The 16,174-nt window shown below is 41.8% G+C and overlaps 1 protein-coding gene across 5 annotated transcripts in view; it reads left to right on the top strand.

Moving 5' to 3' along the window:
* dlg1a (discs large MAGUK scaffold protein 1a) overlaps positions 1 to 16,174 on the top strand; it is a 154,301-nt gene that overhangs the window by 8,491 nt on the left and 129,636 nt on the right. For all 5 annotated transcript variants that reach the window (XM_086116304.1, XM_086116303.1, XM_086116302.1 and 2 more), the window contains exons 2-4: positions 1,791 to 1,955; positions 6,603 to 7,461; positions 7,606 to 7,687. In XM_086116304.1, coding sequence (XP_085972430.1) covers positions 1,791 to 1,955; positions 6,603 to 7,461; positions 7,606 to 7,687 — 1,106 coding nt within the window. The remainder of the gene's footprint in view (positions 1 to 1,790; positions 1,956 to 6,602; positions 7,462 to 7,605; positions 7,688 to 16,174) is intronic.

Here is a 16,174-nt window from a genome sequence, read left to right as displayed (position 1 = left end):
CTGCCAGTGGGATGTATCAACGCAGCCAACATGTACAATAATTTTATGCAGCCAACATGTACAATCATTCTATGGACAGATGGTGGGAGTGGATGAAGCAGGCTGGGGAGTTTTGCGAGGATGATGGGAACAGTGGCTCCGGGGAAGCAGTGTGTTGTTGCGTTGAAGAATCGGAGGTTTCGGGTTATGGAGTCGCCAACAATCAGGGTGGTCGGAGGAAAAAGGGGGCGAAGTGGACAGGCAGGGGTGGGTGAAGGGAGAGTGGATCGTGACGCAGGTTCAGTCAGTGGCGGTGAAGTGGAGGGGGAAGTGCGCGGGAGGAGACCAGGGACAGTGCGCTGCGGGGCCGGAGTGAACTGAGGGATAGAACGGCGGTGAGCAATGGAGGAGAAGGGGTGGACAGGATTTTCTGAAGGGATCCGAGGGGAGGGTTTCATTTTGGACTGTGTGGTGGATGGTGAAGAAGTTGTCGGCACTCCAGCAAGAGGAGTGAAGTCACAGAGATTGAGGATGTCAAAGGTGTTTCTCAGCTGGATATTGGACTGCGGGGGGTGGTTGGGATATGTGTCCTTTCTGCTGCGCTGAACCAGGGACCTGGACACAGGCTCGTGGGGGATGGAGCTGGACATGGACCTGGGCTTGGGCTTGGCACCCAGTCGTGCCCAGGTGTCATCTGGATCGGCGAGTAGCGGGGAGTCTTCAGGTGCGGGATCGGGAGTGGTGGCCTTGTCAACTGCGGGAGAAGCAGGTTTGGCGGCAGCAGCTGTGTCGGTGAAAGATGGAGACTCTGGTTAATACAACACAACACATAAGACACATAAAGTCCTGCAATCTTAATCACTTTTCCTGCATACACTTCGTTGTTTGAAGCGGTTATAGATGAAAGAGGAGCGAATCAAAGTGTTCTTTTCGCAAGTGGATCTAAGACGTCATGCTGAAAGTGGGCACACATCTGCTACAAGCTAAGATTGAAAGCAACAAGAAGCTGTAGCGCCCATTAACGAAAAAGAGATTGGCTCATCTCCTGTCCCATGTAAATCTGCTTCAATTCCAACCTGTGACTCCCAGTTCCAGGTGCTTCACGCTGACGCTCCTTTCTTCTCATCGTCGACTCCTCAAGCCATGCATCCATCCAGCCGCAGACTGTCCAACAGCACCGACCTTTCCGCTGAACAAAGCGGGGCTGTGAAAATGCTTCCCATTACAGGCGCAAAAGACAGTCAAATGGCGGCGACATTCCTCCCAATAAAAATCTGTGCTGATACACGCGTGCTGGCAAGAAGGCGCAACCACCAAGCACAGATACTTCTTCTTTGACGAATGTCATGGCCAAAAATGCTGAAAACAATCCACATCAGGTTTTTTTCCCCACATTGCAGTTTTACTAAAACTGTGAAGCAGACCCGCTAACCTTTGATGTGCCATAATGTGCTAATCCGCATTATGATACTGAATACTGAGTGTTAACTTTTGTCTTGATATCTCTGACAGGGCGTGAGTCAATTATCCACAGCCATCCAGATTGTGGTTCTGTCACATATTCACAAAGAATCAATTGATTGCAAATGGATACGGCTATTATTTTCTCACCATCATCATTTAGATTATTATTTCAATGTCTTTTGAAATGTTAATGCATTGGGTTGATGCAAAAAAGTGATTCTGCTTGAGGTTGCATACATTGCAGTTCTAGGAAAATCCCCATGGAACCATAGTTATTATTACTGTCTTCTTTCACTGAATAGTAGCAGGGAAAAACAAGTGATTTCATTTGTCTATGTTTTATTCAGATGCTCAACGAGCCCTCGAGCTGCTCCAGCAGTACCGGGACAAGTTAGATCAGAGGCAGCAGAGGCAGATGAGACAGGGCGCTGTTGAGGAAGATCACCAACTTCAACAGTCGCTGGACAGAGTCATCAACGTGTTCCAAAGCCAGCTCTTTAGTGCCCTGCTTGGTGAGTATTTCTTCATCTGTTCACTACTACCACAGTGCAATATAGAGTACTTGAAATCGTCAGTTAATATGTAGCAAGTAGATTTGAGTCAACATTGGCTTTAGGTGTGGCTGTAATTGTTAAGCTATTCTTTTAAAGGTAGTTGCTGTGGAAGGTACTTTGAGCTTAATGATAGTCTCTTGGGGTTGGCAAGGTGTTTTTGGACCTAGTGATGAAGTGTTAATACCTTGTAGGCTGGAAGGCAGTGTGCTTCAGTTAAAAACAACTGAAGTGAGGAGAGAAGTTGACTTGAGTTTGTTCACTGAAATATAACATCAGTCACTGAAATATAACAACCAGGAGGGACGGTGTGGGTTACACATCCTGGATCTCTTTCTGTAAAACGGGCATACAATAAAGAATGTGAGGCAAATATACTTTTCACCCCTTGTAAGATTTGATCGTCTTAAGGTCTTTTTATTGAATGAGGGGCTAATCAAAATGTGAAGTTTTTTGTTGTTGTCATGTAACCAATCTGTAAGAAATCCGGTATTTTATTCGACCTGGGATAAACTGTTACCCATTAGCAAAAACACAAGACACGTCACAAACAGGTTTGAATGCTTGATGTAGCTCTTACCAACATATTTATCTGCTTTAGGAGCTCAAGTCATAGACCAATGTGATTTTTACACGTTTGTAGACACAGATACCGGCTTGTCAAATATATATGCGTATGTGCAACATTTTTAAGTGCACTGAAAATTATTTCCTACACAGCAGAGTTTAATTTCAAATACAGTACGAAAGCAAACCGAGTCATCAGAATTTATACAACCCGACGTTATCAGACTAGTCTTTGACTTTTGATCAGCATACAACCTCTCAGTAAGGACCTTTGGTGTGAAAGTTGATAGGAGTATTTATTTGATGGAACACTCCAGGAACATTCAGCTTTTCTTTTTGTTTGTTTCCGTATTTTTTGTTATTATCCCATAACCTCTTGATCATACCCTATATGTATTATTACCACAATTTTGCATAACATTCTTTATAAATTGCCAGTTTTGGAACACTGTATTGGATCTCTACTGAAAAGCAAAGCGGTAATATGATGTGACTTGTTATTAACATCTTCAAAACTAGATGAAAAAGATGAAAAAAGACTCAATATTACAACCAAATTAGAACAATCTAAAATAACAGTGAAATAAATTACAGTCTTGAGGGTTTTAGCAGGTATGTACGGCCCCAAATAAACACAATGCCTGCCCAGGAATAATGAAGAAGCCATGAAAATGCAAATATGATCATTTTTAAGTTATGATGCTACATACAGTATCAACATCATTGCTACTTGCAAATATGCATGATCAAAAGCCAATTTCATTCTGTGTTAGGTCAAGTGGCTTTGTCATAGCGGTTAAACCAGGGGTCGGCAACCCAAAATGTTGAAAGAGACATATTGGACCAAAATAAACAAAAAACAAATATGTCTGGGGCCGCAAAAAATAAAAAGCCTTATAATTAAGGCGACACATGCTGTATGTATCTATATGAGCTATATTAGCCTGCTATCAACGTGACAAAGTTGGCTACAAATACACAAGGAGCATTCATGATGAAAAGGTTTTTTTTTTTCCCCTGCAGTTCATTCTGTAGAAGAGGGGTGCCCAAACTTTTTTGACGGAAGATCTACTTTTCGAACAGCTAACCTCCCGCGATCGACCCGTTACCGCACACGAGCGCATACGTTCATACTGGGGACACCTTGAACCGGTTGCCAGCCAATCGCAGGGCACACAGAGACGAACAACCATGCGCGCTCACACTCACACCTAGGGACAATTTAGTGTGTTCAATCAGCCTGCCATGCATGTTTTTGGAACGTGGGAGGAAAGCGGAGCACCCGGAGAAAACCCATGCAGGCCCGGGGAGAACATGCAAACTCCACACAGGGAGGCCGGAGCTGGAATTGAACCCGGTACCTCTGCACTGTGAAGTTGATGAGCTAACCACTGGGACTACCGGGCCGCCATTTAAAATTTATTCGACATATTTTTACAGCATCGGAAAACGTTAATAATGTTTGTGTCATGTTTGTCCTCTGACAGAAACCGTATTAAAACAAAAGAATATATTTCCCTCCCATCTTTTTCCATTTTCAAATATTTTTGAAAAAGCTCTAGGGAGCTACTCGGGGGCGCTAAAGAGCCACATGCGGCTCAAGAGCCACGTGTTGCCGATCCCCGGGTTAAACTGTTGATGCTACCTGTGTGGCAGCAGTGCCAGTGTGGACACCGCTGTGGACTTGGTGTTCGTACTTCTTCAAATGAATAAACCAGTTTGTTGTGTTGCCAGTTCTGAGGACCGACGTACTGTACCATGCAGGGATGGCTCTAGGATTTTTTTTCTCTCCCGGTACTAGAGGGCTGCTTGACCAATACATAGGGTAGCTGAGAAAATAATTCACCAATATGTTTTCGAATATCAAACCTGGAGGATCTTATCTCAGGCTACACAGATTTCTGATGTGGTTAAAGCCTCCCTGAACCCCGATCTAATTTAATCCCTGGTGCCTTGCACATCGGCTTCATTTATACCTCATTGTTTTGTAGATAATGGACCTCAACTACAGGGAGGAACTTCTTGGCAAAATAAAATATTGTGCATTGCTACATCTTACTATTACCGTATTTTCCGCACTATAACATACACCTAAAAAAATTCAATTTACTCAAAAGCCGACAGTGCGCCCTATAATCCGATGTGCCTTATGTATGGTGTTACACAGTCTCTCTACTGTATATTCCCCATTGAGTTGTTTCCCTGTTAGTGTTCCTATGCCATCTAGTGGTGATTATTAGCAGGAACCAATTGTAACATAAAAGTGCCAACACTCAAACAGACAACTTTGTGAGCTCTGCGCAACCATTATGAAATGAAGATAATACCAAAAACATAGTTAACTGTTAACTAAACAAAGGAAGTAGACATGCAAGACTTCTCAGGATATTTAGCCCCTTGGATGTGAACACACACAATTGTGTGTTTTTTTTGTTTAATCAATTTTCTTCATAACTTTTGTCTTTCACTTATTGTTTCATAATGCCATTTGTATTTATGTTTCATGGACGTGTTTGTGACCAGTTCTCATGGCTTTCTTCCAGCTGCCACAGCCGTGAAGGCGCTACATAAATAAAGCTGTATTGTATTCTACTGTATTCCCTTTAGTGTAGCTCAATCTAGTGGATGCATTGCGCAATTGCAGCCACTATTGTAGCTTCAATTCTATGCGCCCTATAATGTAGTGTGCCCTATATATGAACAACATTTTAAAATAGGCCATTCATTGAAGGTACGCGTTCTAATTTGAAGCATCTTATAGTGCAGAAAATATGGTACTTTTAGTACTTTAAGTTTAGTTTTTCAACTTGCAAACCAAAGTAGAGTAGGAAAAGCTGGACTGTGATTGGCTGTTGTAGAATTGAGACACACCTTAATGTGGAGTTGTGAGAACAATGGTTTCAGGACCGAGGAGCTAGGAATGTTGTCGTTAAGAAATGGGATGAGCCCTTTATGTGGAACCAGAGTGCGTAAAGATTACATAGTAGTCCTGAATTAATAAATTAATTGGAACACATCACATTTCAATCACGGGAAAAATAATTTGTGAGATTCGTCTGTTAATGAATAAAAGTCGAGTCAAGTCAGCTTTATTGTCAAATAAGCTCTTTGTGCAACATACAGCACAGATGAAATTACTTTCCTCTCAACCACAGTGCAAACATTCAGTGCACTGATAACACACACATCGAAAAATAAGGGCAGCGAAACTGAACTGCATAAAAAAGACAAACATATATTAATATAAACAAATAAAACAATAGGCCCGGTGGTCCAGTGGTAAGCGCGTCGACCTCACAGTGCAGAGGTACCGGGTTCAATTCTAGCTCCAACCTCCCTGTGTGGAGTTTGCATGTTCTTCCCGGGCCTGCGTGGTTTTTTTCCGGGTACTCCGGTTTCCTCCCATATTCCCAAAACATGCATGGCAGGCTGATTGAACGCTCTAAATTGTCCCTCAGTGTGAGTCTGAGCGTGGATGGTTGTTCGTCTCTGTGCCCTGCGATTGGCTGGCAACCGGTTCAGGGTGTACCCCCGCGTACTGCCCGAAGCCGGCTGGGATAGGCTCCAGCACCCCCCCCCCCCCCCCCCCCCGCCCCAACCCGCGACCTTTGTGAGGATAAGCGGATCGGAAAATGGATGGATGCATAAAACAATAAATATCAATCAACAGACAACTAAAAAAACTAAACAAAAAACAGAGTTACCGAACACTGTTAGTTCACGATGCGTACACATCCTGTTGTGTTGCACATTCATACTTTGTATTATTACAATGACATGCGTTAAAAGTTGGACCTTTCTAGCACTGCTAAGTTACTTGACTCTGCTTTTAGTCCAAAATAGATCTGGGGATGTTCAGTTTTATTTTTAGTACTTTACGTATGGCTTGATGAACTTTGGACAAAGCTGGTGTATGATTTCCTTGTCCCTGTTTCTTTCCTCACAGAATATTTATCTGCACCATACGCTCATTTCGACTGCTGTAATTGTCAAATGAGACAGTTATTGAACTAGGTTGAAACTTTTCTTCTTTTCTTGCAGACATTCAGGAGTACTATGAGTTAACTATCCTTGCTGACAACCAAAGTTCACCCAAACTAATAGCTGAGGCAGCGACATCTCCCTCCTCCGTCAACCTACAAGCAGAGTTTGCGGCGGTGTCCCAGCCCACTTCTAGTCAGCTCCCCACCCCAACTTCAGGAGGACTAAGTCAGCCAAAATGCACATCTCCAAAACCCAAGTCCATTAAGTCTCCTGCTCCTTCAATCCCATCTGTGACACCCACAAAACAACCAGCATCGCCTCCATCGCAGCCTTGTGTTTCTCAGTCACAACCAAACAAGGTGAAGTACCGTGCACCGCCTCCTCCAATCCAGGATAGGGACTTTACGTCGACCGTGGTGGACATTTCTAATCCCTCGTCCCCCTCTGCAAACACATCTGGAGCTATGAAGAACTGTGTGATATCCTGCACAGAGCTTCCATCAATAACACAGAATTCGTTCCCACAAAATGGTTCAAACGCACCTCTTGATGCCACCAACATCGTTTTGCCTTCAGAATGCTCCTCCACTGCTCCTGAACAACAAACAAGTCTTACCAGTCCAACTGATCTGGTGACTGTTTCAAGCCTCGTCTTGGGAACCATCCAAGGCCTAATGTCTCACTCTACGCCAGACAAACTCACCCAGCCCAGCACCACTCCTCATACCAGCCCAGATCCCAACACAATCACTGCTGCTACCATCTTCACTTCGACTGTCACAGCCAATGAGGATCGAGGCTCAGGCAAAAATACTCCAGTATCAAGTCCTACGACTCCTAGCCAACTGAAATTTACATCTGGTCTCCATAGTCCGATCAATCCCTCAGAGCCCCAAAGCAAAGGACCCCCAAAGAGGTACTGAAACAGTGTAATTTAAATGTCATTAAATCAAATCTTTATTTATATGTGGAACATTTTATAAATTAATAACTGATTTTTTCCAAACCTGCCTTCCTACACTCATCCGCTCTCTCTGGATTCTCTTCATAATGTAACCAGCCCTGAGCCACTGAAAGTCATCTCCTCTCCCACTAGCCCTGGTCCAGCCAGCCCCAGAGGTGTTCCAAGCCCAGGGGTCAAGGTAAGACATCTCTTTTGCATTTTTGCTGTTAATGGAGAGCCACTAGTTCAATCCAAAGCTCTTGGCCTTTGCTCCGGGCCCACGCTGTGGACAACGTCAATTGTAGCTAGTTGTTTGAGAGACGATGGTCTCCATCCTGACTACTGTTGAGGTGCCCTGGAGCAAGGCACCCAACCCCCATGAAACTTAGCTCAGGGGTGCAGTCACTCTTTGTGCACTCCATCATGATGCCTTTCCTTGCATGCCTGTACACGTGGTCTGGATAATCCATGAGAATGCTCCTCACTTACATTGACCTGCATTACTCTATCATGAGTAATTGATGTACTCGTTAGAAGGGCCAATCTCCCGCGATATTCTCAGTCACATTTTCATTTTTTTCTAGACTTGTGACACGTGTCATTTAATTACTGCTTCGCTGTTATAAGATAGAGCATTACTGTATCTTGCAGTTCAGTTACACATTACTAACGAACCCAATCCCTTATGCACACGCACACACACACACACATACACACACACACACACACACACACACACGCGCACTGTTGGCAATCATACAAATAGACTACGAGGTTTAAGCCTTTCATGCATCTTGTTGATCACATTTATCTTTACGTGTTCCTATTTGAAGACAACTGAGTTATTGCTGGGGAATGTTTAACTACATCTACTCTTAATCTGCTTGATTCCTTTCCTGGACTCATCAACTTGTCTCACGTCTTACTGTGTCTTGTGGTTTTGACCACCAAATTTCGAAATCCATAAACTGTAAGTACAGTACGCATATTTTTTTGCAAATGTGCTTGCTGTCAAATTTTCTGTAAATTGTTGAAATGGACATTCATTTGTGAATGTTACTTAATATAGAATATTGATGATATCATCTTTTTTTGACCAATACAGTATTTTCATTAGATCATCCTTCCTTTGATCCTATTGTAATTGTATGTTATCATTGTGTTGGTTCTGCTGGCCTCCCGTGCTCCAAGAGAGCAAGAATCTCTCATAAGAAGCTTATTGGAGGCTGCTTATAGACTTTAGTGTGTTGGAGCTATTTTAGGATAGACAAAGATAGAAAAAAGAAATGAGAATGGGACTCACAAAGGACGTTCCTTCGACACACCTGCTAAAGTCCCGATGCAGTCTGGTGTATTGTAACTGGCAAGAGGAGGCTCACTGACAAGGGGAGGACATGAAAGAACTTCCCAATCAGCTTTAAGATTGTCGAGCACATCTGCATCAGGACTATCTTTGCCCAAATCACGAAGGTCCTTTTGACTCTGTCGGCTTTACACCAGTTGTGGAGAACTGGACTGGGTCACTAGGTGTTGGGATGACTCTTCCTGTTGTAAGTCTGACGGCTATTGGGCTACCACAAGTGCTACATGTCAAGATGGACCATCCAAACTCGAAACCTTCAGTTAAAGTAATGTACCTTCATGTACTTTAAGTAGATACAGTGAGCTAGATGATATTAGTGGGCTTTTACACTTGTTCTTAACCCTCTTATGCAACTTGTAACCTGATAACAAGATAAACTGTCCACTTTAGTGACCGCTGTCACAGAAAGGGTTAATCAGGATCACATGTGTCATTTCACTGTGAAAAATAAAATTTTAAGGCAAGACAAGCTATGTTAACAGTATCCATATATGCACTGTATGTGCATGTGCGCAAAGTCATGTCTTCACTTAAAAATATGCAGTCATACACTATAGGAACATAAAACAGTCTAACATATCGGTAGGTTCATCCTCATAATTTATTCACATTGATTTTAGCAGGTATTGCTTAACTCCAGTACTTTACAGTACTGTACTTTGACATTGGCAGTTGTTCCTTAATCAGACGTGCCTCCTAAATGAACATGGAGCAAGATGTATGTCAGCAACATCTAATTCCTGATCCTCTATTGCAGTTCGTGTCGCCTGGAGTCAGAAGACTCCCTGGCCTCAAAGAACTCAATAATTGGAAGCTATAAGGCAAGGGGAACCTCACAGGTTTAACTTTAAAGGATGGCAACTGTCAAAGATAAAACTTGGAACACGCTATACTGACAGATGGTGCATGCAAGATACTGTACATTAATTCTGGATATTTTTCATGCGGAGGATCCCTCCTATTGAGTTTTGAGGCAATCACGCAAAGCTGTAGTCCAGTGTGGAGGCTGTAGTTACCAGGCTTAGCTGAAGCAGTGTATGGAAACAGCAAAGAAAAACAGTTAACCATTGTTGTGTGGGGAGTTTTGAGTTGTCAAACTTTATGAGGAACCACCGGTTAGCTTGGTTCTGTTAGCTTGGAGCTTGGTTTAGTAAAATATTTTGCCATGCCGATGTGCTGAACAACTTTTCTTTCTCCATCTCCGTCCCTGACGGATAGGATGGATCGAAATCAGGTGATTAAAATCACGATCAAACTATTCACTAAGATGAATTTAATGTAAAATACAAAATGAGTGCATTAACAATATTAACTTGGTGTGGAAAAAAATTGTACAGTGCTACTGTATCCATTATTCAAAGCTAACTGTTATGTTTCGGTCTGGTTACGTTTGGTTTTGATTCCTCATGTGCCCTTTTTTCGCTACCTGTTCTCATTATCGGTGTTCCTAGTGTGTAACCAATTAGCTCCCTCAACCCTTTGTGTCTTGTCCAGGTGTTTCTCGTTGTCTCGTCACTTAGCTTGTATTTAGTTCCCTGAGTTTCTGTCAGTCTTTGTTCGGTCATTGTGAGCTGTGAGTATGTGAGCATACGTGTGCTCCTGTCATGTTTTGTTTCCTGTTATAGTTTGGTTTGATACTTGTGATTTCCAGGCATTTTTTCGAGTACTTCGACTTTTTCCATTGTACTCCAGTGTGTATTTTTTGTTAAATACATTTTGGTCAATCCACCCTGCTCTTCCCTGCCTCCCTGCTTTTTGGGGTCCTACAACTACCATCACGCAAAACGTGACACTGACATCGACATAAACAAAAAATGTTTCTCTTACCTGGCCATTCTTTCATGTAGATTTTCTTAAGAGTATGTGTGTTTCTACATTTCGAAACACGCATAAGTCACCGTGAAAACACCGATTTACATTTCTGGTAATGGTTTTTCAACACATTAAGTGATTTAGTGTTTTTGTGAAATAACAGATGAATCCTTTGTTTCTTGTTTCTGAAAAAAAAATGTTTTGAGCATGATTCTATAGAGGTCATAAGAGAAAATGTTTTACAGAATTCAAGATTTTTTTTTATATTGGTTATTTGCTTAATTCTATTCTCAACACATCTTCAGTGAACGTACATAGATCTCAAGAAGTTGTATTCCACTACAAAGTTCAGTCAGTATTGGATGAATCACCACATTGTGATAATATCATTATCCTCGCTAAAGCACAGCAAGAACACCAAGTTACTCTGCACAACCCACGAGTCGTGCTACAGACTAAATCGATGTATTTGCATGCAGCTGTGTGCCGTCCTTGGTCTAACCCGTGATTATTTGCCATATAGTGACATGATCCTTGACGAGTGTAAACCAGGACAATAATCCCAAATAAATACACAAAATGTTTGTATGGCTTTCAAAGAAGCCAACAAACAAACACAACAAAAACCACACAAACAAATATTTTTGATTGATTAAAAAAGAAAAGCAAAATCTTCAGAGGCTGTTGTATCCAACTTTTGCCACACATTGGCAATACATGTACAGTATGTATCACAAAATAGTCACAATGGTCGAGCAAATATAACTAAACATCTTTAAAAAAAAAGGTTAAACATTTAAATCACAAAAATCGTTTGTTGTGGATATGGTTAATAAGGCTAGATAAAAACGAGATGAGTGAAACATCAAGATATAAAACTCTTGGAAATTAAACAAATCTGTCATAAGAACTGATCATGGTATGATATTACAAACTGGATTGTGCTAAATGAGGAATTGTGATGAATGGAGCCTTTTTAAATATTGGATTGCACAAGAAGATGCGCACGCACACACACACGCGCACACGCACGCCCACACACTGCATAGTTATTTCCATGCTGGCTGACCTACAAATGTTATCATGCAGTGCATGCCTGGGAGGCATATGAGGTTGCATTCTCTCTTACTTTTTATTTCACTTCCTTTTTTTTTTTTTAACATGCCTCTTTTACTTTTTTCCTCAACTTCGTTCTGTGGTCTTTCCAAAACATTAATATTGCACCAATATTTTAAAATTAATATTATTCTCACAGAATGTTATCAGCCACAATGCCTGTGGCCAAAGCAGATGTAATCATTTGTGTGTTTGTGATGCATGTGCACGCACACAGCAGGAACTCCAGATGCTTCATGGCACTCAAAAGATCAGATCTTCAGCTGTTTTGAGTGATCAGAACCCTAAGTAGAAACTGCTGAATTGATACCCGTTTGACATTGCATAGCTCATATGTTTGCTGTTTCACTCTGTTCTTGACTAAAACTTGTGAATATGATTGAACGAGTAAGGAATGATTGCACAATGTCAGACTCAGGAGACAAACAAGTGGTGATTTGTCACAAAGCATTAATGCAACCCATAAACAAAATAACCAAACACACAGGCATCACCTGTCCCCCCCATTGTGGCTCTGATATGACATCAGAAGCTGGAAAATTATCAGGTCAACTTTATCCTCGGTGGCCATATCTGCTTCACAGTTCTGAGGTCCTGGGTTTGAATCTGTGATCTGGCCTTCCTGTTTGAAATTTCCATGCTCTCCCCCATGCCTGCATGTGTTTTTTTGCGGATACGCCGGTTTCCTCCCACATCCCAAAAATATGCATGGTAATTGGGGACTCGAACTTTACTGGTGACCAGTTCAGGAGGTACGCTGCCTCTCACCCATAGTCAGCTGGGATAGTGAGGATCCCGAAATTGGATGGATGGAACTTTGTCCCCATCCATTCCTATGTCTGTGAGATCTTTTTCTATATATTTTTTTACAGCGCAATGACACAGCAAAAAGGTGACAAAAAAAAATCAGCTTTTACCAACAATGGAAAAGGGGTCTAAAGCATAGATTAAAAAAAACCCAACTATTTAACAAATATATAGTTTTAATGTCTAACCATTCAGAAGCTAATGCATTTCTTTAAAAATATTTGTAATACGTTCTTAAAACTACGATCCCGCCAGTGAATCAAATTAATTAGACTACTGGCAAATGGTAGCAGCCTGTAAAATGTGGTGTATCCTCTGCACATGGAGTGTTTGTTTACTTGTTTATGACCATACAAGACGAAATGAGGCTATACAAGTAGCTAGCAGGGATAAATAAAAGTTGATCGAGGAGGTGTGAGAAGTTTCTGGGGACACAAAAGCAAGAAGCAAAAGATATTCTTTGGACTCTCTGTGCAGGTCTGATTCTGTATGTCACGCATTGATCTTTGCTGTTAAAAGGCGGGCCAAGAGAGGCAGTGGAGCAAAGAGCAGGGGGGGAAGAGAGCGAGTGGGAGAGAAAGGGAAAATCGAGGGAGAAAGAAAGAATAGCGATAGAACAACAGAGGCAAACATTCAGAGGAGAGATGAGATGGACGACTGGGACAGCTGCTGCAAAGAGGGACAAGAGAGATCAGATCCATACTGACACTTGCATACGCAGACTTATTTGCACACATATACACATTCATCATCATCTCTCTCGCTCTCTCTCCACACACACACACACACCCACACACACAAATGCTGACAACAACAACACACACGTGCTGACATATTTTTGCACACAGACACACACAGTTATACGGAAGTAGCTTGGACATGTCTCTCTCTGCTTCCTAACCATCTATGAGGATTATGCTGATGAGCATGATGGTGAAGATGAGAACGATGAAGAGCAAGAGGGAGAGGATGCTGGCCTGCCAAAGCTGAGGACCACAACCAGGCGGCAGGGGGGGCAAGGTGGTTGATTGTGGGGCAGAATGGAACATGGTTGAAGAAGTCATGCATGTTTGTGTGCGTGTGCGTGTGTGTGTGTGTGTCTGTGTGCATGAGTGTGTATGTGTGTGACCGGGTGCATACATCCATGTTAAATGTATGAATGAAGACGAGGATGCCCCCCCAGCGCAGGAATAGCTAGCTACCGTTAGCCACATGTTGTGCCATTGCAAAGTAGCATGCACCAACAACACCATATCTCTGATGTTTGGATGCAAGGTAGGTTGAAACTTTGTTTGCATGTGTGGCATTGCAAAGATTGAGGTTAAGTCACTGTAATGAGAAAATACACAAAGTGCTTCAACTTTGTGACGGTACTTTGGCTTGTCGGCAGTTGTAATTTGAGAGTTGGAGAGTTGTAGAGCTGGACTGTACAAAGTATTTTACTCATAAAGAATATTTTAGCGCAAACCTGAACCTTGTAACAGTTTGCCAAGTAATCATCACAATGTTGGACATTTTTACATTTGATTTATGGAATCTTTAGCTATTGTTTTGAGTGAGATGTATTATTTCTCTCAGGGCATTGAATCAATAACAACTGAACTGTTATGGTTTGCAAAGCAATAGTGGTTAAGATTACATTGCATTGCCTTCCAATAAAATAATAGCATGCATGTTTGGGTGTGCCTCCTACTTGTAGTATAAATAGTTAGGTTTTCCGCATGAACTCAGGCTGGTGCAGTCTTAACCAAGCCTTGTTGCATGATCTGATGAAGCCTGCTTGGATGAGAGGTGAAATGACTTCCCAACACACTTTCTCTAAGACAGTGCTTCTCAAATAGTGGGGCGCGCCCCCACAGGGGCTCCGTCAAGGGGGGCGCAGTTGACCTTGGGGAATATATATATACTACTTCCGGGGGCAGTAGCGCTCTCATCGGCAGAGTGCGCAGGGAGCATTCGAAAGAAGGAAATATGACGAAGCGTATGTAGCGCTTGGCTTCACTGTGACTACGGCGGGAGACGAGGAAAGGCGTCTCTGTGTCTTACTTACTTACTTATAGGCGTCTTATGTGCTTACTGTGTCTAAAAATGTTGGTAGTGGACAGCATGAAGCCAAATAAATTAAGGCGTCCCTGAAATACATTGCACCCCAATCACGCTGATAAGCCGCTTGAGGTTTTTCAGCGTAAACGTGCCGAATATTGCCAACAATCATCCCGCTTTGTGACTGCTACTTCAGTAAACTAAAATACAGGTCCCGGCTACACATTGAGCAGGAGCTGAGCGTTGCTGTGTCCTGCTTCCAACCTCGCTTCGAAAAGCTGTGCATTGCAAAATGTGCTCATTGTAGCCATTAATCCAGACATTAGCTTTCATTTAAAAAAAAAAAACAGCACAATGATATTATATATTTTTGTTTTGCAGGTTAAAGTTTTTTTTAATATTGTGCTCCTGAGTTAATGTTGGTGATCAGTTTGAATGCATTTTTATTTTTTGATTTTATGTAACTTTATTTTTAAGTATCGTATGGTTTGACATGGTCAGTCAAAAATGTTTCCAGTTTAATTAAAGATTTAATTTTATTTTTGAATTTCAGATGCACTTTAAATCTTTTCTGTTACAGTTTAAAAAAGCTATTCTTTGTTGTGAGTTTGTCCATATTTCTTTCTTTTTTATTCTCTTATACATGAATAAGGATACAATGTTATACAGAGGTGTACTTATAACAATTTTATAGACAAAAACTATTTATAGTCGCGGGGGGGGGGCGAGATGTTTTCTTCTTCCTAGGGGGGGCATGACAGAAAATAATTGAGAAGCACTGCTCTAAGACAAGAGCAAGTCACTTGTGATCGATTCAATGCCCTGACAATGAAATGAGCCTTCTACAAGTACAGTGGCCGCTCCCTTGAGTGCCTCAATGGCTGGCTTACAAACATGTGACAAAACTTGGCGGGGTAGCGGTTTACAGTCTAAGAATTGTCACTATTTTCAAATAAAACAAAACTGTAGTTCAACAAATCATATCGCCATGGTATATAGATCATAGCTGTCATCGGACGCAAAACAATCCTGATAGAGTCAACGGGTGGAGCAGGATGTTGGACAAGTGATGGTACCGGTAGAACATATGACTGGACAGTTTAGGATGACTTGACTCTGCCTGTAACAAGTATTCAGGTCGTATCACAAAATGTTTCAGTAATGTTGTTATGCTGCTAGTTATGAGAGTATAAGGGGAAAAAATCTGTGTGCTCTCCTGCTATATTTACCAGAAATTACTACTGTACATGATGTGATCACAATTTTCTTGCATATCATAAAATTATGGCATGCCTTGTTGAACATTGCACCTTTTGTAATTAAACCACTTCCATACCAGACTAAGAGCTCTATATTAATAGACAGGGAAAGTGCTCCTGAGCATAAAAAAAGATTAATTTTCCTCTTTGAAGCATTGATATTAATTTGATTGATTTGATTACTCAATCAAATCAATCATTACTCAAAAAGGTTTGGGATATTTGGCTTTTGGGTGAAATTTCAGGACCAGCCTAAAATGCATTCAAACCTTTACAGGTGAACTTA

Source organism: Hippocampus guttulatus, chromosome 7 (assembly GCF_054856545.1).
Source record: "Hippocampus guttulatus isolate MCC_2025c chromosome 7, RoL_Hgut_1.0, whole genome shotgun sequence".
Taxonomy (NCBI): Eukaryota; Metazoa; Chordata; class Actinopteri; order Syngnathiformes; family Syngnathidae; genus Hippocampus; species Hippocampus guttulatus.
The sequence above is the reverse complement of the archived record's forward strand: the minus strand, read 5'-3'. Positions and strand labels throughout refer to the sequence as shown.